The 24,230-nt window shown below is 56.0% G+C and overlaps 1 protein-coding gene and 1 pseudogene across 6 annotated transcripts in view; one reads left to right on the top strand and one right to left on the bottom strand.

Moving 5' to 3' along the window:
• ARAP1 (ArfGAP with RhoGAP domain, ankyrin repeat and PH domain 1) overlaps positions 1–24,230 on the top strand; it is a 61,825-nt gene that overhangs the window by 24,981 nt on the left and 12,614 nt on the right. For 3 of the 6 annotated variants that reach the window (XM_031460273.2, XM_064492671.1, XM_064492670.1), the window contains exons 4-18: positions 8,928–9,088; positions 9,675–9,742; positions 10,337–10,467; positions 10,608–10,763; positions 11,116–11,185; positions 11,499–11,619; positions 12,042–12,244; positions 12,847–12,956; positions 15,350–15,549; positions 17,272–17,357; positions 18,679–18,861; positions 19,952–20,126; positions 21,338–21,472; positions 23,154–23,289; positions 23,564–23,666. In XM_031460273.2, coding sequence (XP_031316133.2) covers positions 8,928–9,088; positions 9,675–9,742; positions 10,337–10,467; positions 10,608–10,763; positions 11,116–11,185; positions 11,499–11,619; positions 12,042–12,244; positions 12,847–12,956; positions 15,350–15,549; positions 17,272–17,357; positions 18,679–18,861; positions 19,952–20,126; positions 21,338–21,472; positions 23,154–23,289; positions 23,564–23,666 — 2,038 coding nt within the window. Of the gene's footprint in view, positions 1–1,887; positions 2,226–8,165; positions 8,309–8,927; positions 9,089–9,674; positions 9,743–10,336; positions 10,468–10,607; positions 10,764–11,115; positions 11,186–11,498; positions 11,620–12,041; positions 12,245–12,846; positions 12,957–15,349; positions 15,550–17,271; positions 17,358–18,678; positions 18,862–19,951; positions 20,127–21,337; positions 21,473–23,153; positions 23,290–23,563; positions 23,667–24,230 lie in introns of those variants that run through there. The other 3 variants (XM_064492674.1, XM_064492673.1, XM_064492672.1) reach the window with 3 other exon arrangements.
• Positions 14,338–14,783, bottom strand: LOC116155389 (small ribosomal subunit protein eS12-like; annotated as a pseudogene).

Here is a 24,230-nt window from a genome sequence, read left to right as displayed (position 1 = left end):
CCTCTGGGCTCCCCAGGCATGCAAATTCTATAAAGCCCAGTGGTAGGAAAACTGAAGGCGCTAGAGCCTCATGTATGTGTAACAGGCGAAGGCTGGGCAGGTTGGGGGCCAGGATGGAGCCTGACTGGTTACCCCGTCCCCTCACAGCCCCTTCCTGTGACCCCAGGGTCTGTGGTGCATAGTGGAAGACTGATCCACCTGGTCTGCTCCTACCCCCTCCTCCTTTGCGGGAGTCCCTTCTTCCTGATATGCTGGCCCTCCTGTCCTTGCCTGCACCCTCTAGTGACAGGGGTCTCACTTTCTCAATCTTGGGGCCTCTTACACCAGATCATTTGGTAACTGAGTGAGCATTTCTGCCTGGCTCCAGCCCATCACCAGGCTGCCCAAACCCCAGCAGCATTTGGGATTATCTACTGTGTGTGCACGTGTGTACTCTTGAGATAGTGACTCCACGTGAGGGTGCCTGGCCAGTTTGTGTGTGTGCACCCACAGGTGTGCGTGTGTTAGGGTAGTAGTGTGTCTGTGTATTTCCACATCCGAATATGTTTGAAGGGAGGTGACGTGTGATCCTAGAATGTGCACACGGGTGGGGATTTACATGGTTTCAGTGGTGACTTGCTGAGTATGTGTGCGAGTTTATCAGGGCCTGTGTGCACACATATGTGTACCCATGTGTACTGGTGCAGTGAGGACTCCAGTAGCGTGAGTGTGTTTGTGAGTGCCTGTGTGCACATGCTGTGATTGCATGTGCTGCCAAGAGGATGAGCCCCCTAAATTGCTAGCTCTGTTAGGGCCCAGATCTTTGTCAGTTTCACTTACTGCTGAATCCCCAACATCTGAAGCAGTGCCTGGTGCCTAATGGGCACTCAGAAAGTATTGGTTGTGTGAGTAAATAGACGAGGCTTGCGTGAGCTTTTATACTGCCAGGCACTGAGCACGTGTGCTGCCGATGCAGACTCAGCACAAGTGACTGCCCTTAGCACACATTGGACCCTATACTGTAGGGTTACAGGACACCCCAGATCCCTTCCCACTGCCCAACCTATGTCACTCCAGACATCTTGGAAAGCAAGAGACCTTTGGTGGGGGCAGGCTGAAAATGAGCAGGGATGGGGTCCCCTCCCCTCTGCCTTAGCTGGGTCGGCACTCTCAGAACCAGGTTTACACCCCCACCATCACTTAAGTCTGTATCAGGAACTAGCTGGGAAGTCCATAGACGCTGAGAAATTTATCCAGAGTCACAAAGCCCAGCCCAGGGAAAGCCGATACTCAGACCCTGCCTCTTGGCCTGATGCCCAGTCTGCTCAGTTCCAGGCATCATAGACATCAATCCTCAGAGCCAGCTTCTGTGCGAGTGGCAGAGGGGTCATTTCTGATCCAGGGTTCCAGGGTCACCCTGCAGAGCCCCTTCTAGGCTACGCTGGACCTCCGTTTCCTCCTCTGATACCTGGATGTCTGGAGGTACCTCTGGAAGAGGGAGTCTTTGCCTAGAGGGGCAGCTGCCAGCTGGAATCACACTGCAAGGCCTCCCACCTGTGCCTGCGACGCTGTGCAGCCCAACCAATCCCTGGTCTTCCTGAAGGCTGATCACTTGTTGCTGGGGCAGAACTTGCTTCCTTTAAAGAGCCTCTTTCCCAGCCTCTCTGGGCCTCCTTGTGGAGGAGGGGAGGGGCCAGCCATGGCCAGGGCCTCCTGGGTGTCCACTGTGTAAGGCTCTGCTAGACAGTACTGGGGTGGCTTGTCCCACTCCAGCTTGGGGTGGAGGGGGTGGCCTGGGGGTGGAGAGGAAGTGTCTGCCCCGGGGGATTCTGGGTGACTTTTCTCTCTGTCTCATTTGTGTTTTCAGGAAGTGTGTTTGTTGGCCAGGGCTGCAGGGGGTGGGGGAGGCGGAGAGCAGGAAGCTAGAGACCAGAGCTGGATGCAGACACAGGCACACACGTACACATACACACACTCACTCTCCTGGACAGATCCACATTTACACACACAAATAGACACTCAGACAAGTGATCATAGACACTTGGACACAAGTCACAGGCGAACAGAGCCATACCTGGACCCAGGCGCGGCCTCAGACACACGCAGGGAGCGGGGCCAGGCTGTCTGTGAGACCAGCCCAGGTCGGACACAGGCTGCACAGGCAGGCACACAGCACACTGAGCACACGCGGCCTGCCTGGCTGGAGCCGTGGAGTCCTGGGCCCAGAACCCAACGGGCGTCTGTGGGTGAGCGAGGGGCTGCCTTGGGCTGGGCTGTCGGCACACGGGAGGTGAGAAGGCTCCTCCTGCGGGCCTGGGAGGCCAGTAATCCCTGTCTGTTTGTCTGTCACCTCTCCACAGGCCCGGTTTTCTGTGGTGTTCTCCTCCCCCCTCCCTTTTTTACTCTCAGGATTTTCTCTCTTCTTTCACTTTCTTTACATTCTCTGTTTTTCTCCTGCCCTTTCCTTTTCTCCCTTCTCCCTTCCCTCCCTCTGCCCTGGACTTTCCAGGTCTCCATGTCCCCGTAAGCCTCTCTCTTGGGCTCGCTGGGAGCCCCCAGGGCCTGTCTTGTGAGCTGCATAGACTGCTCCTCTGTGTGAAGGTTGGGGGGAGGGGGTCTCTGCTCTTCAGGGACCCGGTGCTGATCTCCGCAATTCTGGCTCCATGCACCCCACTGAGGATTCCCTCAGGAGGCTTAGGTGTGACTTCTCTCAGGGTCAAGTTCAAGGGTGCTATGGCTCTGGGCAGCTCCTCCCAGAGCCCCCTTGCCCTCCCCCCAGTCCAGGTGAAGGAAGACCTGCGAGGGTGGGCACTTAGGAGTTGTCTTTCTACCCTTCTTTCCAGGGCTGGTAGTGTGGTGGGTGCCTCTGTCATTGGGGGTGCTGAGCTGGTCTCCCCTCCCCACAATTGCTGAGAATCCCTAATGAACTCAGTAACCCTGTGCTTGGGCCACTGGGGACACAAATTTATCTTACCAGGTCCTGTCCGTGCACTCAGCCCTGCCCTGTGCCCTCGGCTCATCTTTCCCTGGGGCCCAGCAGACACCTGTGGTGCCATCTCCTCCTGCCAGGCCAGCCCTGGGCTGGGTGCTCGGGATGGGAGAGAGGGGCTAGTACAGTCAAGAGCTCCCTGAGGGGTGAACTTCTTCTCCCTGCTGCCTTCACAAGCCAGTACAGGGCCAGGCCTGGAAGCATGAAGAGCTGCCATGGGAGACCTGGATCTCTGCACTCTCCTGCCCAGGGCAGCGGGGTGCCCAACAGGTTGTGCGAGCTTAGAGGACGGAGCAGTTGGGTGGACTTCCTGGAGGAGGAGGCTTGTCCTGAACACAGTGGAGTTGACAATCTAGGTCATCGTGGGGATTCAGTGAAAAAAGGCCCCCAGCACAAAGTCTGGCACATAGCAGGTACTTAGCAAGTGGAAGCTATATTGTTCTAGGGAGAAGTGCTAAGTGGGTGAAGCCTTGGTTGTGAGGGTGGGTGCCTTTCCTCGGGTCTCCCTGTAGTCCAGGGAGTTAATCTGGGGCTGCTCTGTGGAGGGCTGGGGAGCTGTTGGCCTTCTCCAGTTATCAATATTCATTCACTCAACACATACTGACCAAAGCCCCCTCTGTGCTGGGTGATGTCATGGCATGGAGAGGGAGTGGCCTGAGGGGACTCACAGCATGTGCAGAAGCTGAGAGGTGGACTACAGGGAGACCCGAGGAAGGGCTTTCTCTTCTGTGGCTTGGGCAGAAGTGAATTGAACTGAACCTGGACAGTGCTGAAGAGGCTGAGCCTTGGATCTCATGATGGAGAAGGAGGGAGGGGGGCAGCCCCAGAGGAAGCAAGACGCATACGACTGAGGCCTGGGCCCCACGTAGGACGAGGAAGTGGCAGCTGGAAAGTTTGCCCCTGTGGGCAGAAGAGGTCAGGAGAGGAGGCAGATGTGTCCAAATCATAGCTGACCCCGCCTCTTGGCCCTGCTGGTAAAAGTCCAGGGGCTAGGATTGGGCTGCGTCACTCCAAGGCCTGCATGACCCTTTAGGGGGAGGGTCCTGACTCCAGGACGGAGTAGGCCTGAGTCCTTGAGGTCAGTTCAGAGAAGCAGACATTGACAGACACAGCTATACTGAGTGATCAGGAGTGTGGAGGCTGGAGGAGTCCCACCCCAGCCTGGGGCATGAGGGGAGGCACCAAGTGGAGGTGGAAGATAAGTGGTTTGGATCTTTGGAGGGAGGAGTAGGAGGTGGCCAGACGGGGAAATGTGTTCCTGGTGGAAGGAGCAGCATATGCAGAAGCCTGGAAGTGTGCATTTATGGAATGCAGCTCAGTCAAGGATGGCTGGAATGTGAGTAGGGGATGAGTTCAAGGCCAGCCGGAGATTGCCTCACTCTGTGGCTCACCTGCCCTTATAGTGACTGATACAGACAGAAAAGTGGGAAGGCAGAGCCAGGGGCCACCCTGGAGGAAGAGGCTATGAAGCAGGTTCCTGGCTCAGCCTGTGAGGCCCGAGCCTCCTTCAGCCATAGCCAGTGTGAGAAAGTTGTGCTGGTGACGTGTGGAAGTGGCTCTCGGTACTGAATTATCAGTATGCCTGGAAGCAGATCAGAGAGGAAACTGAGGCTCACAGGTGAAGTGACCTGCTTTGTAAGGACGCAAACCAGTGCGTGGTTGAGCTGGGGTTGAAGCCCAGGTCTGCCTGGCTCCAAAGCTCTGTGTCTTTAACTAGAGTGACCACACATCTCATTTTGCCTGGGACAGGCCCTGTTTATACCTGTGGCCCTGACATAGTTATTAATAGTGCTTCTTTCAACTCTCAGAGCTGTTCTGGTTTATATGATTGATTATTTGGCCACCCTACTCTTACCTATTCTGGCTCGGGGCCCTCATGTGTCCCCCAACCCCCAGCTATACGATTGGCTGTGTGTATGTGCCTGAATCCAACAAAACAGACCTCTTTAGGCTGAGGGCTCAGGCTGGGGTGGGTCAGCCCTTGCCCTGCCCAGGAGTGCCCAGCCTTGCCATGGGCATAGTGGGGAGAGCAGACGGGTCCATATATCACTTGGACAGAGGAGAAAGGAGCTGAAGGAGTAGGGGAGCCAGGGGTGGGGGACAGGGGAGAGCAGTTCTACGTGGGCATCTCAGAGGCTGCTTGGAGGACAGGACCATTGAGCTGTGTTTGGAGGTGTAGATTGTCTCTCCATGGGCTGAGAAGTAAGGAGGAGGAAGTGGTGTGAGCGAACTCAGAGGCAGGCCCACTGAGGACATGCTCAGGGTTGGGCTGATTGTCTGGTCTGGTGGGTCAGAGGTCAGTGGGAAACATCCCAGCTGGGCCTCAGCTGCAGTTTGGAGCTGGGGCTGCTCTAAGGGGTGCAGGCCAGCACTCCGGCTGGGGTGAGGGCACTCTGTGGCACTGCCCCTTCCCCTGGGATTTTCCCACATCTGTGCCTTCCTGATACCACTTCTCCTTTCCTGGGCCTGGCCCTGACTCAGCATAGCCCTGGTCCCCTGTGGTAGGCTGGCAGGCAGGGATCAGCTAGGAGGCTTCCTGGAGGAGGTGTCAGGAATGAGGTCAGAAGGTCCATGAGGGGCCCTCTTGCCCCCTTCTTCTTGGCACGTAGTCTTTTTCCTGCAAAGGCTTTGCTGGGACAGGAACCCTTAGCATCTGTTCCCCTCTCCCTTCTTACCACTGTCACACTGTTATCAGAGGTATGATCACATTTCCTCTTGGATGGAACATCAGCCCCAGAGCTGCCTGGATCCTGAGTTGCAGTGGCCAGTATGAGGAGGCGGGACTCAGAAGCCCTCTCATTCTGGCTGGGGCCTCATTTGCCTCTAGTGGTTGAGCCTGTAGTCTGTGGTGCTGGACTTCCTGGGTGCAAATCCCAGCCGTGGGATCAAAGACAAATGACTTCTTGTCTCTTTGCCTCAGTTTCTTCATCTGTAAAGTTGGGGTAGCAATAAGCCATACCTTGCAGGGCCTTTGTGATGAGTAAATGAATGAATCCACGTAAAGCACTTAAAATGCAGCTGCGGAAACACACACACACACACACACACACACACACACACACACACACACACACACACATCCTGAATAAGAATTAATTAATCCAGGTCTTCATTTATGTATTAATCCCTGCTGAGTGCTAGGTAGACAATGGTGAAGAAGGTGAGTGTGGTACTTGCCTCAGAGAACCCACGTGCTGGGGAGGCAGGCCTCAGGAAGGGCAGATGCCTCACAGACTGTCAGGACAGTGATGGGGGAGGACCAGGGGCCAGAGGTAGAAGGGCTGGTGCTGCTTGGGCTCTGAGGATACTCTGTTGCCATCACGTTCACCTCAGTACTGACTCTCAGTCCAGGGGGAGGCAGGGATCCAGCCCCACTCAGCCCTGCTGGGCATTGAAAGGGGAGAGCCTGTCCCCACCTCCTCTGAGCCAGTCTGACTGGTTCTGGTCCAACAACTTAGAGCTCTGCTTTTAGCTAATCTCAGACCAGGCCCCCAGGGCCCTTTCCTCTGGGAGTGTGGGAGGCTGTGTGTGACAGACTGCTTTGCCTGTCAAGTTTCCAACGACATTGCACTTGAGCAACTGGGGGCCGACACCCCACGTCTTGTCCTTGAGCCTGTGGGTACTCACTCAGCCTTTCCTTTGCTTCCCTCCCCACCCTAATGGCCAACCTGTCCACCTACCCATCCATCCACCCACCTATGTATCCATCCTTCTGTCTACCTGTTCTGTCCGTCCATCTACCTGTCCACCTGCCTGCCCACCCACGCATCCAACATGCTCTTGTTGCTGACTCAGCCAGGCCCTGTACTGGGCTATAGGGATAAAGAGTCGAGTCCAAAGCTGCCCCTGCCCTAAAGAGACTCAGGGTCAAGTGGGGAGACAGCCTGGTACAGAGCCCATCAGGGGGTCTTTGTATGTCCAGCTAAACTACTACGAGAGGCCCACTTGGCATCAGATTCCCTGAGAAGCATATGGGGAGGGAACAGCTGTCCATCAGGACAGCTGCAGGTCTTCCTCTGCCATGGGATCCCTGGAGCAGTCAGTGCCACTGACCACACAGCTGTCCAGGAACCATTCTCTGTGGTTCTCCATGGGGCAGCTTGTGGGTGCAGGACTGAGAGTCACAGTGGACAGGTGTGGCAGCCCCTCTGGCTAAGACACCTCTTGCCCCAAGGGGCCAGTATGTCTCCTAACAACTGCACAGGTGTGGTTTCAGGTCCCTGCACAGGTTGTGCCCAGTTACAAGCCACCACACTCCAGGAATCCTAAAGCTCCAGCTTCCCCAGGATGAGAGACTCCTTACAGTTTCTCCCAGTCTAGGTGCAGTTCCTCACTCAGGCCATTTTAGCACAGGCAGTTTTGCCTAGGCACGTGGCTGGCATACCACCTTTAGCAGGTTTCTAAGGGAAAGGGTTTTGTTCATTCTTTACCTACAAAGAGGAAATAAGAGTACAGGGTGATATGGAAGTAGCTATGTGTCTTAAGAAGCACAGACTGTGGAGTCAGGGTTCAGGTCTTGGCTTAGATGCTAGCACAGTGCCTGGCACAAAGGAGGAAGATCTTGGGGAAAAAAAAGTTACTTGGAATAATTCATCCAAGACTCAATTCCCAAGAGGGAAACATGAGCAGGACCTGGGGGAGCAGAAAGGAGGGGTCAGAAAGGACTTTCAGAGAAGGTACACTTGAGTTTGAAGTTAAAGGATAAGTAGATGTTCTCCAGTCAGAGACCAGGGAGTGGGCTATTCCTGGAGGAGGCATCAACGGGCGCAAAGGCCCAGCATCATGGTCATGCCCCAGCCCTTCCTTGCTTCTGCAGCAGTCACATGCTGTCAGTCACTGCCAGGCACGTTGGGGCAGTAGACCATGCTGAAATAATCAGTGGGGAAGGTTGCCCACTTGCTTTTGATGCGCCTCCTCAGCCCCTGCCGGATGGATGCTAGCAGAGACAGCGGTTGAGGCCAGGCTTCTAGGGCTCCAGCTGGTGGTCCCTGTGCATCCTGTGTGCTGGCAAGTGATACGCCTTGTCTTGGTCAATCCTCCAACCACCTGCCATGGCAGTTTTGTAGTCCCCACTTTACAGAAGAGGAAACTGAGTCTCAGAGAGGCTAAGTGCTTGTCCCAGGACACACAGGAACTAAGACTGAGGCAAGGTTTAAACCCACATCTCTGATGCCAAAGGCCTTTGGGAAACATTCAGCCTGCAGGGAGCAGTGTGATCTGTGCTGAAACAGACAGCAGAACTGTGGCTGTGAGATCCCACGGGGCCCCGGACCTGGCCTTGGAGTCAGAAAAGGCTTCCTGGGGGAGTGATAGCAGAGATGAGACATGTGGTGCATTCAGGTGAGCTTGAGGGGTCTGAGGGCCCTCGAGAGATGTGAATATCCGTATCTGGGACAAGAGAGAAGATGGTCCTGAGCCAGAGACCTGTGACTCAGGGCCTTAGGACTTGGTTTCTGAGGCTCTGGTCTGTGCCCTTGGCCTTGATGTCCATTTCAATTCTGCCCCATCCATTCGCCAACAAATGCCTTCTTATCCTTAAAAGCTCAGGTCCAGCCTTCCTTGACTCCCCAGGCTAGGCTGCACAGCACCCCCTGCTCCATGCTGGCCTTCATCCCTCTTCTAGAGTGAAGTCCCAGTGGGGAACTTGTGGCTAAAAGCTAGAGTTTTGGGGACAGGTGACCCTGTCCCAGCAATGCAGGGCCAGCTCATGAAGCTGAGGAAGGTACCTGCTTCCTTTAGGCTTTGGGGAGCTTGAAGGGTTTGGGGCAGAGGAGTGAGGTGAGGAGGGAAGGGGAAGTGTGGAGGAGGCTCCTGTCTGAGTGTGTGGAACAAACGAGTTTTGCTGCAGCTCAGGTGAGCTGGCTGCTCAGGGGGTTTGAGTCCTGGCTCTACTGCAGTGTCGATAGCCCAGTGACTCAGCCATACTGGGCTTGATGCCCAACTTTTGGTCTGTTTCCAGCCTTCCCACCAAGGAGGAGGAGTTACTGTCCCCACCACTGTCATCCCCTCCCCAACTGGACTCTGAGGAGCCCCCGGCCACCTTTCCTCCCCAGCCCCCATCTCCACCTCCCAGCCCACCAGAGATTCCCCTGAAGCCTCTTCGCCTGCTCCCTGAGTTCGGTGAGTGCTGTAGTGAAGCATGGGGCACTGGGTGTGTGGCCTGGAATCAGGGCCCTGGAGAGTCTGCAAGGAGCAAGGATCACACTCCCCTTTCTGTTGGGTCCTGCCGCCGACCCACTGTGTGGCCCCAGACAGGTGAGCATCCTTCTCTTCATCCTCCAGGATGGAGACAGCACCCACCTATCTGACCTGCTGACTGTTAGGTGTGGGCAGATGGCAGACTTCTTGAGTTGCCCGTGGTTTAACATCTGGGACTCTTTTCCATGGTCGTGGGTGGGGTGCTTTTCCTTGCATTGTCTACTTTTCCTGAGCTTCAATTCTTGTTGCCTTATTTTAGCCTTTTTAAGACAGCCCCTGCCCCTAACCCCTAAGCTTGCTGCCTATTTGGGCATCACTGTGGTGGCTTAGCCTCTCCTTTGGCTGCCCCCTAGTGCTGTCCTGTGAGGCCCTGAGACCATAAATAGTACTTCCTGTCCCTCTTGCCTTTTTTCAAAAGCCAGGCCAAGGTGGGGGTTGGGGGTCTCTTAGACTGGTGGAGGCCAGGTTTCCTTGCTTCTGAGTCTCCCCCACCCCTCTCTCTCCCCAGATGACTCTGACTACGATGAGGCCCCAGAAGAGGGGCCGGGAGCCCCAGCTGCTGTGATGACCAAGAAGGTGGGGCAGGTGGTGGTTAGGGTTTGGGCTGTCTGCCTGTCAGCCTGTGGGGCGGGCTGCCCAGCTACCTTCCAGACCCAGCTAGAGAGTGGGCAGCCGGGTCCTGGGAGCATTCCCTTCCCCCTTTGCTGTCTTGAGGTGTCGGGGTCTGGGGGCTCTGGTTTGTGGCTCCAGCTCCAGTTTTCAGCTGCATCTGGGTGGCTGTATGTGGTCCTTTCTCTCCCTTGGTGTTTGGAGCACATCTGTCTTGGAGTCTCTGTCCCTCTGACTGTGTTTCACTTTCTGTGTCCCTGTGTCGACTTCTCTCTGAGTGTCTTAACTCTCCATCTATGCGTTTTTAATCTCTTTATCCTTCTGTCTTTGTCTCTGACTTGGGCCCATGCCTGCACTGATTTTTTCCATCCATGTGACCTCGTCTCCCTGGGTCCCTGTGCAGTCTTCCAGCAGAGGGAGAGGAGTATAAGGGAACAGAAGAAAACGTACTGAGTTGTATGGGTCTGGGATGGAGTGGACAGAGTGGGGTGTGGCAGCCCTGAGGTGGGTGTGATCTGGGGCTTGAAGGGAAGCATGACGCTGAATGGGTCTGGGGGTCAGGAGGAGCCCCCAGTGAGCCAAGTCCCACGGGCCGTGCGTGTGGCCAGTCTGCTGAGCGAGGGGGAGGAACTGTCTGGAGACGACCAAGGGGACGAAGATGAGGATGACCATGCCTACGAGGGCGTCCCCAAGTGAGTGTCCACTTCTCTCGGGTGATTCTCCCACCCAGCCACCTTCCTTCCCCAAGCCCAGCCCAGCTTTCCCCTCCCTTTAGTCCCTACCCTTTGGGAGCCCGCACTCTGGCCCCCTTATTCCCTCTCCTCCCCACCAGTGGTGATTGGCACACCAGCAGCCTGAGCTCATCCTTGACCAGCAGCCTGCTGATCCCTGAGCTCCCACCGTACCCCATGGACAAGCTGCCCGTTGGCCACACCCCCATCCCACCAGTCATCAAGGCTGGCTGGCTGGACAAGAACCCACCACAAGGGTGAGTGAGGCCTGTGGGGTCCTGCTGGTGCCCTGCATTGGGGTGGGCTCTAGTATACAGGTATCAGGGATCCAAAAACGAGAGGAGACAAGGTTATTTGAGCAGGTCTCACCCCCCCCCCAGGGTATATTTCATTACCCTTAAAACTGGGAAGTCCTACTTTGAGTTTGATTTCAGTCACTCTTGCTGTAGATAAAGTCCATCTTCTCAGTGACCATTTGGAATCCTTCCTCTCTTGGACCTGGCTGTTTCTAGCTTTGTATGTGGCTGCCAAGGGAGCTAGGGTGACCCCAGAGCCGCTCACTAATTCCCAGTCCTTTGCTATGTTGTTCCCCTGCCTCTCCCTCTCCAGATCTTATATCTATCAGAAGCGATGGGTGAGACTGGATGCCGATCACTTGCGATACTTTGATAGTAACAAGGTGAGGCCTGTGTTAGTCCCTGACATGACCCTTCTCCAGCCTGGGCCTGGGCTGAACCTTGACACTGAACCCAGGCAGAGTCCCTCCCCAGATGAGTCCTCACAAGAGTTCCAATCTGATTCCTTGAATCATGTCCTTCTGGCCCAGCAGCTGGCCGTGGCCTTGGCCAAGGTCAGTGTGGGGGCTATTACTGACCACCTGTGGGAGGTGGGGCTGCAACCTTCATTTCAGTGGAGACTGAGGGAGTCAGAGAGGGGCTGGGCCTCTGCAGGCCCCACCCCCACTCCCACAGTACAGCTCCTCTCTTCCCCAGGATGCCTACTCGAAGCGCTTTGTCCCTGTGACCTGCATTTCCCGCGTGGCTGCCATTGGAGACCAGAAGTTCGAAGTGATCACAAACAACAGGACCTTTGCCTTCCGGGCAGAGAGTGATGGTGGGGAATGGGGCAGGGAGAAGACTGTCAGTTTGGCCTGGGGAATAGGGGAGGCGAACCAGGGTACAGGGTACATCTGCTCCCACCACATCAAACCCCGAGAGCAGTTGGCCCTCTGAGGTGAGGAAAGGGTGGGGCCCCCTCTGACTGGCTCTCAAGACACCATTGAGTCCTTAGAGGTGCACATCCCATGTGCAGGGGGAGACAGGCTTAGACAGGCAAAGTGCCTTGCCCAGCCTAAGTGTCACAGCTGGGATTGGAGCCTGAGCTTGTCCAAGTCAGAGAACTCAGATAGTCAGAGCTAGGCCGGCCAGGCTGGGTGGGCTTTCTGGCAGAAGTGCTGCCTGAGCCTGGAATGGGGAACACTTAAGGGGCTCCCTGCCAGGCTGAGCTCAGGCTTACCACTCCCCCTTTGCCCACAGCGGAGCGGAAGGAGTGGATGCAGGCCCTCCAGCAGGCAGTGGCGGAGCAGCGTGCTCGGTCCCGGTTGTCTGGGGCTTGTCCGTTGGGTATTCAAGGCTCAGAGCCCCCTGACCATGCTGGCAGCTTGGAGCTGCGTGGCTTCAAAAATAAACTGTATGTGGCTGTGGTCGGGGACAAAGTGCAGCTTTACAAGAATCTGGAGGTGCGACTGATTGGCCAGACTGCTAAACCTCTCCTCTGTCCCTTGCCCACCTGGTCCCTCAGGCCCCCCCACACACCTGGTTCCTTCAGACCTGCCCTCTGCCCTCCTCATTCTTCAGGCCCACCTCCACCTATCTGGTTCCCTCAGCCCCACCCCTTGCCCACATGGTTCTTTCAGCCCCACCTCATGCCCACTGGGTCCCTCAGTCCAAACCCATCCGATCCCTCAGCTCCGCCCACCTGGTTCCCTCAGCCCCATGCCCCCATTCGCCTAGTCCCTCAGCCCTGCTCTTTCCCTTATACCCTTCCCCTGACTCAGCCCTTTGCCTACGTGCCTTTCTGCCCCTAGTTCTGCCCCCATCTCTTGCCTGGTCTCTGAGCATTACCCTCTCACCACCACCCTGGCTCCTGACCCCCTATTTATTGCTACATGGCCTCTAATCGAGGTCCATTTACCCATGCCCAGATTCCTGAGCCCTCCCTTATCTCTTTCCTGGTCACTTTCTAGTCCCTAAAGTACCTCTCCCTCCTCTCTGCCCCCTCCCTGGGCCTTGAGCCCCATCTGCCAGGCCTTGCCCTCACCCTTTCCTGCCTACCTGCCAGGAGTACCACCTGGGCATCGGCATCACCTTCATTGACATGAGTGTGGGCAACGTGAAGGAAACAGCGGATCGGCGCAGCTTCGACCTCACTACCCCCTACCGCATCTTCAGGTGAGCCTACCTCCCCTTGCTCACCTGCATCCTCACTTCCTCCCAGTATTTTCTTCTTGCATATAGAGAAAGCTGCCCCTCCTTCTGGGATGGATTTCTCCCCTCCCTTTTCAGCCCTGCCTACCCTGCTGGGCCTCTACCTTCACTTGCTAACCTGTTTTGATCTCTTCCTTCTAAGAAATCTCACTTTTACCCCCCTCCCTCTGTCTATCAGTGTCCCCTTTTCCCTGCCACACTGTTCCAGTAAGGACTCACCCTGCTGCCCCTCCAGCCTGCCCTGCTCCCTCGAAAGTGCTTGTCTGTCCTTAATGGTTGCTTGAGATCAAAGGCTGCTTTTCATTCCTTGTCTCATGTGCATCCTAGGTGCTCCTCCCTCAGCCTCTAAGCTTTACCGTCTTGGTTTCCTCTGAGCTCAGTCATCCCTCAGTGGTCTCTCTGTCTTCTCCCTGGACAGGCTTGCCCGCTCCCAGGCCTTCAGCTCCCACCTCTGAGGCACTGTACCGTGCCTGGGTTCAAATCCTGCATTAGTTTGGCTGCCGTGACAGAAAATCACAGACCGGGGGCGGGGGCGTCTTAAACAGCAGAACTTTATTTTCTCACAGTCCTGGAGACTGGAAGTCCAAGATCAAGGTGCTGTCGGGGTTAGTTTCTGGTGAGGTCTGTCTTCCTGGCTTGTAGGCAGCCACCTCCTCACTGTGTCCTCACATGGCCTTTCCTCTGTGTGCATGTGGAAAGAGAGAGAGAGAGCTGTCTGGTGTTCCTTCCTCTCTTTATAAAGAAACCAGTCTTGTCAGGTTAGAGCCCCACCCCTATGGCAGTGTTTAACCTAATTACTTCCCTAACGGCCCTATTTCTAGATGCAGTCACGTTGGGGTTTGAGGCTTCAGCCTTTGAATTTTAGGGGGACACAATTCAGTTCATAACATCTAGGGTCCATCACTTGGTCAGTGTATAACCTGGGAAAATCACTTGGCCTCTCTGGCCTCAGTTCCCTCCTGTGGGAATTGGAGCACTGCAAGCTCTGTGAAGCTGTTATCCGACACAGTGTGCAGTGACGGCTCAGTCAGCTCTGCATCGTCACCCCACCAGCATCATCTCTTTTGCCCTAAGCTCAGATCTCTGCCTCCAGCAGGGTCTTTCTCCTCGACTCTAGGCCTGCATGTCTAACCATTCTGTGAACATCTGCCCCGCACCTTATATTCCTCCTCAGCTTACTGTTCCTCCCAGGCCCTCATCTCCACCCATGGGGAGCCCGCCTCTCCTACTCACTCCTATGCAAACCCATCACCACCCCTGTCTTGCCTCTGTCACTGTCTCAACTTCTGGTCCCTCCTCTCCACACCTCACCATTTTGCCTTAGGCCTGTGGGCCCTTTGGCCTGGTGCCTCCCTCCTCACCCTTTGCCTGACTATCTGTGACCATCAGAGGGTTTTTTTTTCCTTTCCTTTTTGTTGAAAGCCAAGTTTTTATTTGTTCATTTCTTGCATTTGAAGTCATCTTTGACACACATGACCTGAGATTCTTTGCCATCCTCCTTAACTACCACACAACTGTAACCAACCACTTTCTGAAATTTTCCTTCTCTCAGTTCTACAGAGACCTGCCCATTCCCCCTAATTCCTTATTGTCATCAGCTTTACTTAGGTTGATTTGGTGTTTGGCACCAGGGGCTTCCACCGGCCTGACATACGTGGGCTCGCACTGGTAGATGTGAGCACACAAAGACGGGCTTAGCACTTGGCTAAGGCCTTGGCAGATTCAGTATGCCAGGCCTTCGTGGATGAGGGTGGTCTTCAGCACTTCTCATAAAGCACTATTAATGTCCATCTCCAGTAATGGTGCCTTCTGGGCCATGGCAGTGGGTTCTGGGTGGAGTCAAATCTTGAATGCACACGTATGACTTGATGGCAGCAGGGAAGGAGCCAGAGGGGAAGACATCTCTGTACCCCTCCACCCCCATCCCCCGAAACCCTCTCCTGCTTCTCCTTTGTCCTCTGGGTGCACTTTGAACACCTCTGGCACAAGCTTGTCCCCTTCTGTCTCCCAACTTCCTTTCTGCCAGTACACCCCTCCTGCCTACAGGTCCTGGAATGCTGCTCCCTTCATCTAGATCACCCTTTCTCCTCTTCACCTGGCTAAGCCCTTCTCAGCTATCAAGGCTTATTAACTTAGGCATCATTTCTTCCCAGCAGCCTTTCCTACTCTGGGGTTGTGGGGCAGAGCAGAACACCCCCAGGCACCCCCAGCTCTCATTCACATCTCTCAGGTTTGTGGTGTCCTTGCCTTTGTCCATGTCCACTGTCCCACAGACCCTGGGTGCCTCCCCCTTTTGATTGTGAGCTCTCGATACCTTGTCCCCCCACTTCATGCTGTGCCCACTCCTGTGTCCTCAGCTTCTCGGCCGAGTCAGAGCTGGAGAAGGAACAGTGGCTGGAGGCCATGCAAGGAGCCATTGCTGAGGCATTGTCTACCTCAGAGGTGGCCGAGCGCATCTGGGCCATGGCCCCCAACAGGTTCTGTGCCGACTGTGGGGCTGCCCAGCCTGACTGGGCCTCCATCAACCTCTGTGTCGTCATCTGCAAACGCTGCGCAGGTGTGTGGGGGTGGGCGCCAGGCCAAGGCAGACAGGGCTGTGGTGTCAGGAAGGCAGGTGGTCTGGCCAGAGGTGCTGGAGCGAAGGCAGAATCAGGGCGTCGTTCATGAAGTTGCACCTGTGTGCCAAGCCTTTCCCACTGTGATTAACCTGCAAGGCACGGATTCAACTTTTCATATCATGAGTACAGACACTGAGGTACAAGGAGGGAACACGGCTCCTTCAGGGTCACCTGGCAAGTAAATGAGTGGATGAGCCCAGGCCTCTTGGGTTCCAGCACTCCTGTCACATCAGAAGAGTGGAGGGAGGCCAGGTCGGGCAGGGCTTTGCAAACAGAAGGGGGATGGGAGGCAGGGGTGGGAGGGACATGGTCAGATTTGTGCATCAGACTCTGGCTGGTGGGTGGGACCTGAGTGGGAGCGCGCGAGGCTGGAGACTAGTGAGGAGACTGCTGCTGGATCCAGGAGAGAGAGGTTGGGGAGCCTGGTCTGGGAAAGCGAGCATTTGAGAGATATGTAGAAACCATGGTGGAAAAGTCCCAGATCAGATGAGGAGGATGAAGAAGAAAGAGAGTGGTACCCAAGATGCGTTCATCTGTTCAACCAGCCTTCACTGAGGGTCCATGTTGTGTTGAGTGCTGGGGATTTGGCCCTCTTGGGAACAGCTTTGGGCTGGGAGGTAGGGGTCCAGGGGGTGGAACAGTTCTGAGAAGTTGCTATGGGACAGCTAGGTCAGATGTCTGGCTCCAGAGACCAGATTAGGAAGGTATCAGCTCATGGAGGGGTAAGGGCAGCTGGAGTGGACGAGAGGCTCCATGGAAAGTTGCAGAGGGAGGTGAGGCCAAAGCCAGAGTCAGGCAGTGCCAGACGCTCCTGGTGCCCCCAGCCCCCTCCCTGCTTCAGGGATCCTTTGTGGGATCTGTAGCTGAGCAAGGCTGCATCCCTCCAGCCCCAGCTCCCCCCTCCCCTTTCATTTCACAGAGGTTTATTAAGTGCACACTATATGCCGGGCTTTGTTCTAGGCACCAAGGCTCTCGGGCAGCTTACATTCTAGTGGGGAGAGGCAGAAAATACAGCAACCGGTGGAAGTATCCAGTAATAACATGTACTAGGTGGAGAATGTGTTTGTCAGGAAGCCCTTTCTGAGGAGATGATCTTTCAGCTGAGATCTGAATGTCAGGAGGGATCCAACCCTAGGGAGATGGGGGAAGAGAGTCCAGGTAGAGTGCAAAGACCCTGAGGCAGGAATGAGCCTGGGTGATTAGAAGAGGGAAGAGACTGTGGCTGAGCAGGATGGGGGAAGGGGAGGCAGAGAGGCATGAGATAAGACTGGAGGAGAAGCACGTAAGGAATTTGGATCTAATTCTGGGGAGCCATTGGAGGGTCTAAAGCAGGGATTTGAAGTAAGAGGTTTGCATTTTAAAGAGGTCACGCTGGCTGGACTGTGTGGAGAGTGGCCTGAGAGGACAAAGCATGGCTGTAGGGAGCCAGCTAGGCGGCTGCTGCCGGAGCCCATGTGTCAGTTACAGGGTACCGCCCGGGGCAGGGGTGTATAGCTGGATTCAAGAGCCCTGTGGCAGGTGGAGCTGCAGGCCTAGCCCCTGGGTCCTGCCCGTGGCCTCTTCCTGTCTGCCTCCTTGGGCTCTGGTGGGGAGGGGGAGGAGGGGAGTGCTCATAGAAGGGAGAGGGCCCAGATGACCCGTGTCTGGCCGTCTGTCTACAGGAGAGCACCGCGGCCTGGGCGCTGGCATCTCCAAGGTGCGGAGTCTGAAAATGGACCGGAAGGTGTGGACGGAACCACTCATTGAGGTGGGGAGTCACCTGTATTTGGGGTCTGTCCCACTTAGTTGCTGCCTGGGTCTCCCAACTCCATCTCACTGACCCCAGCACGAGACCTTCGGGATCATCTAGTGGGTGGGGTCTTGGAAAAGTCAATTTTTGGCAAAGTCAGCAAACTGACTAGTGAGCTAAGAATTTTTAGGGTTGCTAAAATAGTAAAAAGAAGAGAAAGAAGAAGAAGGAGAAGGAGGAGAAGAAGGAGGAGAAGGAGGAGAAGGAAGAAGGAGAAGGAGGAGGAAGAGGAGAAGATGAAGATGAAGAAGATGATGATGATGATGATGATGATGATGATGATGATGATGATGATGATGATGGGTATACCACAGAGACTGTCCTGCAAAACCTAAAATGTTTACTTCGTTTCATCTGTATTCACATGCACTAGTGGGTATGAGTATGTCCATTTGGGGAACCCTCACGTGTACACTTGTGCCTGTGTACTTGGGGTTCCCAGGTACTGATGTGTGTGGTAGTCGCAGGGGAGAATCTGCAACAGGAGGCTGAACCAGGCCTGACCACACACAGCCTTTCTGACAGCCCCAGCCAAGCCGCAGATTCTAAAGCAATCTGGGTGCCACACCCACAGTGAGTTAGGGTTAGAATCCCCAGTTTATACAGATGTGGACGTTGAGGCCCAGGGAAAGAAAATGACTTGCCCAAAGTCACAGAGTGAGTCTTTGGCAGCTGGGACTGTTTCCGCTTTGTTCTCTGCTCTGACACCAGCACCCCATGCATAACCTGACAGACAGGCAAGGTGGGGGACCCAGGAAATGGCTGTGGACTGGGTGATCAGCAGAATGAAAGAATGAATAAACTAGGCCCCTGAATGCCTGACCCCTGTGCACAATCTGCCCTCACCCCGTTTCCTCTGAGCCCAGAGTGGAATGTGAGGGACAGGAGATGTTTCCAGAATCCCTGCCCACCCAATTGACTGACAAGTTAGCCACCCCCTACCACCAGCCCAGCTGTGATAGTCTCAGGAATGCCGAGTCCCAGATGTGGGACTGGGTGGGGAAATAGCAAGGTCCCCAACCAGGTACCAGGCCTGGGGCCTCCGCCTGTCAAACTGTCTGCCTCTTGTGCCATCAATGAGCTGAGGAACTGGGCTCAGGCCTGGGTCTGGTGGGGGAGCACCTACAGCCACCAGCAGGCCAGGCTGCCCCTCAGCTTGCCCGATGGCAGGTGGCCTGGCTCTACCAGCCCCTCACCTGACAACCTCAAAACCAAGATTTTGCTGGACGTGGGCCCCTGGCTGTAGGCTGCCCTTCTGACCTCTTGCCCACACCCACAGCTCTTCCTACAGCTGGGCAATGCTGCCGGGAACCACTTCTGGGCAGCAAATGTGCCCCCCAGTGAGGCCTTACAGCCCAACAGCAGCCCTGGTGCCCGGCGGTGCCACCTAGAGGCCAAATACCGAGAGGGCAAGTACCGTCGCTACCATCCGCTCTTTGGCAACCAGGAGGAGCTGGACAAGGTCAGGGCACTGGGCCTCTGAGGCCCCTTGAAACTACCCTCTTTCTTCCTCCCCCAGCCCCCCATTCTTCACTCTATCTCAGCCCATCATTTCTACTAGCTCAGAGTGAAGAGCTGGCCTGGGGGGAGACTGAGGCCCAGAGGGCAGAGGGGCCCTGCCTAGGCCATGGGGACAGTTGGGACAAAGCAAGGAGGAACTAGGCCTGACCCTTGGGCCAAGGCCACGTCCCCAGCATCTGTCTGCCTCCCTCCCCTCCTGATTCCTCTGTCTCCGCACCCCGTCCTGCTCCTTCTGAATCATGCCAAAAGGAGTGAACTTGATGGGGATGCTATTTCCTGTCAGGCTCATGAAAAACAGCTGGCTGCTCCGACCCACCCCCATCCACACCCCTCTCAAGATGAGGCCCTGTATGGGCCCCAGGCCCTGACAGGCCGGGAGCCAAGCCCTGTCCCTGGTCTGGTTGGGCCTGAGTGGGAGGTAGCCTGCTCCGAGGCAGGGGGATGCCACTTGTGACCGCTGGTCAACCTTCAGCCCTTCCCCCAAGCAGCCCCACCCAGTCAGGCTCAGTCCAGCTAGAAGCCCAGTGGGAGCCAGGCTTCTCCACCTCCCAGGAACCCAGGCGTTCAGCCCCCAGCCCAGCCCAGTCTAGCCCGCCAGCCAGGAGGGGCGGCAACTCCCATTGGTTGGGAGGGCTGGGCAGGCAGTGAGGAATTCAAATGTGGGAGGAATTAGCTACAAAGCACCCCCCTCTGCCCTTCCGCAAGGCAGAGGGAGCTTGAGATCCTCTAGAGAACAGGCTTGGCGGCTGTCAGGGTCCCACAGGACTGCCTGCAGGGGTGAGGCCTGGGCTGCTGGGATACCTGGCCCCTGTGGGGCAGCCTTTGCCCACTCTCACTCCTCTTGGCCCTTCTCCTCCTCCTCCTCTCCTCTGTCTTTCTTCCCTTCTCTTCTGTCTTCCACCCTGAGGGTGGGCTCCTGACCTGAGTGACTCCTTCCTCTTCCTCTGTCTCCTCCCTCACAGCCCTGGTCCCACTGGCCCCTCACTCTGGCTTGGGCTGACCCGCCCCTCCCTCCTCTCCCCTCCTCCCAGGCCCTGTGTGCCTCGGTCACCACCTCAGACCTGGCCGAGACCCAGGCGCTGCTGGGCTGTGGGGCTGGGGTCAACTGCTTCTCAGGGGACCCTGAGGCCCCCACGCCCCTGGCTCTTGCCGAGCAGGCGGGACAGACATTGCAGATGGAATTCCTTCGGAACAATCGGACCACAGGTGAGTGGCCGGTGGGACTGTCCACTTCGAGGAATGGGGCCTCCCTGCTGCCATAGTCTGGCTCCTTGGAAGCGATGCTGATTGCAGAGTGCCAGGAGCTGTGTATTGTCCTGTGAGGTTTGTTTTATATACCAACTCGAGCTGTAACTGCAGCTCCTCCAGGGGCCGTGGTGTAACAGTGTGTGTGACTTTGGGTGTGTTTTGGGTTTGCACATCAGTGTACATTTGTGCCTCTGTCTTCTCCTTCATATGTGTGTCTCTTTGAGTCTCCCTTGTGTCTCTGTCTTGGCATCTCTCTTTGTGTATTTGTGGGTCTCTCCTTGACCTGTGGCGTGGGCCCTCAGGGTGGCGTCCGCGTGCTGGTGTCTGTGCATCTCTGAGCTGTGGTGGCCTTGCTTTCTTGCACCTAGAGGGTGTCAAGGGCTTTGGGGATTGTGCGTGTGCAGAGTGTGTCTGTGCTGCTGTGTGGGGGTGGTGCCACATTTCCCCGTGTGCGGGCGACCCACCATGGCAGCCTCGTCCACCACTCTGTCTGAGCAGGGCTCTGTCGCAGATGGGTTGGATCCTGTTTGGCTCCCACTCTTTGGTGGGTGAGGAGGGGGTGGTGGGGGTGAGCGCTGCTGGTCGTGGCCCAGTGCTGGCCTGTGGGGCCACATCCCAGAACTGAGGGTGGAGTTCGGCGGCCAGCGCTCTGGGCTCAGGGCCACGGGTGGGTGGGGTGCACTGGGCTGGAGAGAGCCCAGGTGTCCAGGGAGGCACAGGAGACCACCCAGCTGGCTTGGGCTTTGGGGCTGCTGAGAGCAGGGCTGGAGCCAGGCTGCTTCCTTCGGCTTCGCATTGTCTGAGATGGGGCTCCCTGTAGGAATCGTTAGTGAGTTGCTCAAGGCCTCCCTCTTTCTAGTGTGCTGGCCCTGTGCCCCCAACAGGAAGATCTGGGCTAGGGAGTCAGGGAAGCTGCCTGGAAGGAGAAGTACTGGAGCCGGGCCTTGCGAGTAGGGTGGAATTTACACAGGTGGGAAAGGTGGAGAATGGCTTAGGCATAATCCTTAATGTGGCAGTAAGAGCCCAAGGGTGCTAGGCAGGGAGCTGTGCTGGGGAGCGGGGCTGGTGACTTGAATGCCAGCTTAGATACCCAACCCAAGTAGAGTGAGGAGAATACCCTGGGATAGTGGGCATGACCAGCCATTCTTTCCTCCTTTCCTTCCCCAAAGAGATACCTCGACTGGATTCAATGAAGCCCCTGGAAAAGCACTACTCAGTTGTCCTGCCAACTGTGAACCACAGTGGCTTCCTCTACAAGACTGCTTCTGCCGGCAAGCCACTGCAGGACCGCCGGGCCCGGGAAGGTGGGTGCTGGGCCAGACCCCGCCCAGGGCATTCTGTTGGTGGCAAGGCCAGAGAAGCTAGAGATAGCTAGCTGGCCAGACTGGGGGACACATGAGGGTGCCAAGTGCAGAGTCACCCTGGAACGCCTCCTGGGTATGGTCTTGGGCACACAGTAGGTGCTTAATAAATGGGCTGATCAGGGTGGGAGTGGGGCATGGAGCTGCAGAATGAGTCAGAGTTTCCTTTAGACCGAAGAAAACTTTATGGAACACCTACTAGGTATGGGCCCCGCTCTGGGCATCTGGTATTTGGAGCACATGGAGGCTGGGAAATTTGAGGACTAGGCTTAAAGCTCTGTCCCTCCCTTCCATTTGCTCCCAAGTATAAGTAAAATCCATAGCCCTAATTACCACATCCCACAGGGACCTGCCCATCACCCGCCCCACCCGGTTACCTCTCTGACTCCTCTTCCCTCACTCACTGTGTTCTGGCTTTACTGGCCTCTGCTGTTTCTCAAACACGCACGTTTTTGAAAATGCTTTCCTCCAGATATCTACATGGTCAGTTCCTCACTTCAAACAGGTCACTGTTTAAATGTCACTCCTCAGAGACTTCATCCCCAATCACTTAATCCAAAATAGCAAGCCCTTTTTACCCTACTTTCACACCACTTATACTAATTTGTCTATTTATGGATATATTTACTGATTCTCTGTGCCTTACTGGAATATAAGCTCATCTTGGCCAGCACTGAAGCTCCCAGCACTAGAATGGTGCCTAAACACAGTGGGCCCTTGCAAATGTCACAGGATGAAGAGTGACTGAGGCCGGGCTGGTGCTCTTGAAGAAAGCCCAGCCTGGGAGGCAGGCTCTGGGACACACCACCCTCAGAGGGCAAAGTCATGCCCTCATTCATGGACAGGGTGAGACACAGTGTGTGCTATCCAAGCATTGTTGAGGCCGTTGCTCACTGCATCCCTCAGCACCCCGGATGAAGCCCTCCAACTCTCCAACAGATTTCTTTGGAACTCTGGGCTGTTTACCACCTCACTGCCCCTGGGGCAGTGCCCCTAGTCTACCTCCCTCTGCTGGATAATGTCATTTATGCAACTGTCTGAGTCATCCTTTTTTGCCCTGGGTGCCAGGAAGCTCTGAGCCAATGTGATGCTCAGTGCTGTGAACTGTAATGAGCCTGCATGACCTTGACATTCTGTTCTTTCTCCTACTTTCCTGCTCCAGATTTCCATTTCTGTTCCTTTATGGGATCTTGTCAGTCTTCTCAGAGCCATCATAGGAGGAAGCAGAGTGTAGAGTGATGGGTCCCGCTGGCAAAGGAGAGTGGGGCATGAGGTTGCAGGGTGCGATTTGGAAGGCTTCCTCTAGCATCTGGGCTGGCCTTGAAGGGTGGAGGGTGTGGGTGAAGAAGGAGCAAAAGCAGGGAGTGTGGGGTGTGTACCCAGAAGTGGTCAGAGAGGCAGTTGGCAAGGTGGGCAGGGGCAGACCCTGCAGGTCCAGGGATGACATGTGGGCTGGGCTGGGTTGTTGGAGTGACAGGGAGGAGGATGGATTGGGGAGAAGCTTGTGAGTTAGAATGAAGAGGACATGGGTCAGGTGGGAGTGGGGGCCTAGGGAGGATGCAGAGGTAGTGTTCAGTTGAGGGTGGAGGGCTCCCTCACGGTTCCCCGTCCAACTTCTCCCCAGAGTTCAGCCGACGCTGGTGTGTCCTTAGCGACGGGGTCCTGAGCTACTACGAGAATGAACGGGCAGTGACCCCCAACGGGGAGATTCGGGCCAGCGAGATTGTGTGTCTGGCAGTACCTGCTCCCGACACCCACGGGTGAGTGCACCTGGGCAGAATCACAGACTGTTACTGATTTGAGGTCCAACCCTCCATCAGGGAGACAGGAAAACAGGCCCAGAGAGGGGCAGGGCCTCCCCAGGGTCACACAGCAAGTTGGGGCTATGCAAGGCCTGAGCCAGGTTTCCTGAGGCCCCAGCCTAAGGCTTTTCCTTCACCTCTTAGGGGGCCAGTGGAAGGGCAGTCACAAGGGCAGTGGGGGCGGGCCAGGGCTGGGTAGAGTGGGCCTAAATCCTGGCCTGTGTATCTACAGTTTTGAGCACACCTTTGAGGTGTACACGGAGGGAGAGCGGCTGTACCTGTTTGGGCTGGAGAGCGCAGAGCTGGCTCGTGAGTGGGTCAAGTGCATTGCTAAGGTGGGCCTGGGTTAGCAGGTGGGTGTGGGGGGAGTCTGACAGGGCCCACGGTAGGACCTCCTGGCCCATCCCCTGTATCTCAGCTCTCCCACCTCATGGAGCAGGGGCTGGATGGAGGGCAGCAGACACGGGCAGGCTTCTCAGGCCAAGGGCCCGATATAATCTGCAGCACCCCTGGGGGAGAGGTCAGGAGACCTGTCTCAACTATGTGGAAGAAGGGCCATAAGCCTTGCACTCTAAGCTTAGGTGTTCAACAAGTGTTAAATAATCAATGACTGTCAGAACCATCCTAGGATGGACAGTGCTACCTCCAGGGGGAGTGAGATCCTTGTCCCAGAAGGAGGCAGGGAGGCTTTGCCCTGGAGACTAGAGCCAGGTGCCCTCTGGGGTCCTCTGTGCCGTGAGAGCCTGTGACTCTTACTCTCTTGTCCATTGATCAGCCATCTGTGAGTCTCCTGATGGTCAGCCCTCAGAGCCCTGGTGACCCAGACGAACCAGTCTTAGTCCTGAGTTTTCAGAGGCTCCCATGCTGGTAGAGAGACAGATGGGGTCCAGACAGCAAAA

Source organism: Camelus dromedarius, chromosome 12 (assembly GCF_036321535.1).
Source record: "Camelus dromedarius isolate mCamDro1 chromosome 12, mCamDro1.pat, whole genome shotgun sequence".
Taxonomy (NCBI): Eukaryota; Metazoa; Chordata; class Mammalia; order Artiodactyla; family Camelidae; genus Camelus; species Camelus dromedarius.
Note: the sequence above shows the minus strand (reverse complement) of the source record. Positions and strands in the feature narration are given on the sequence as shown.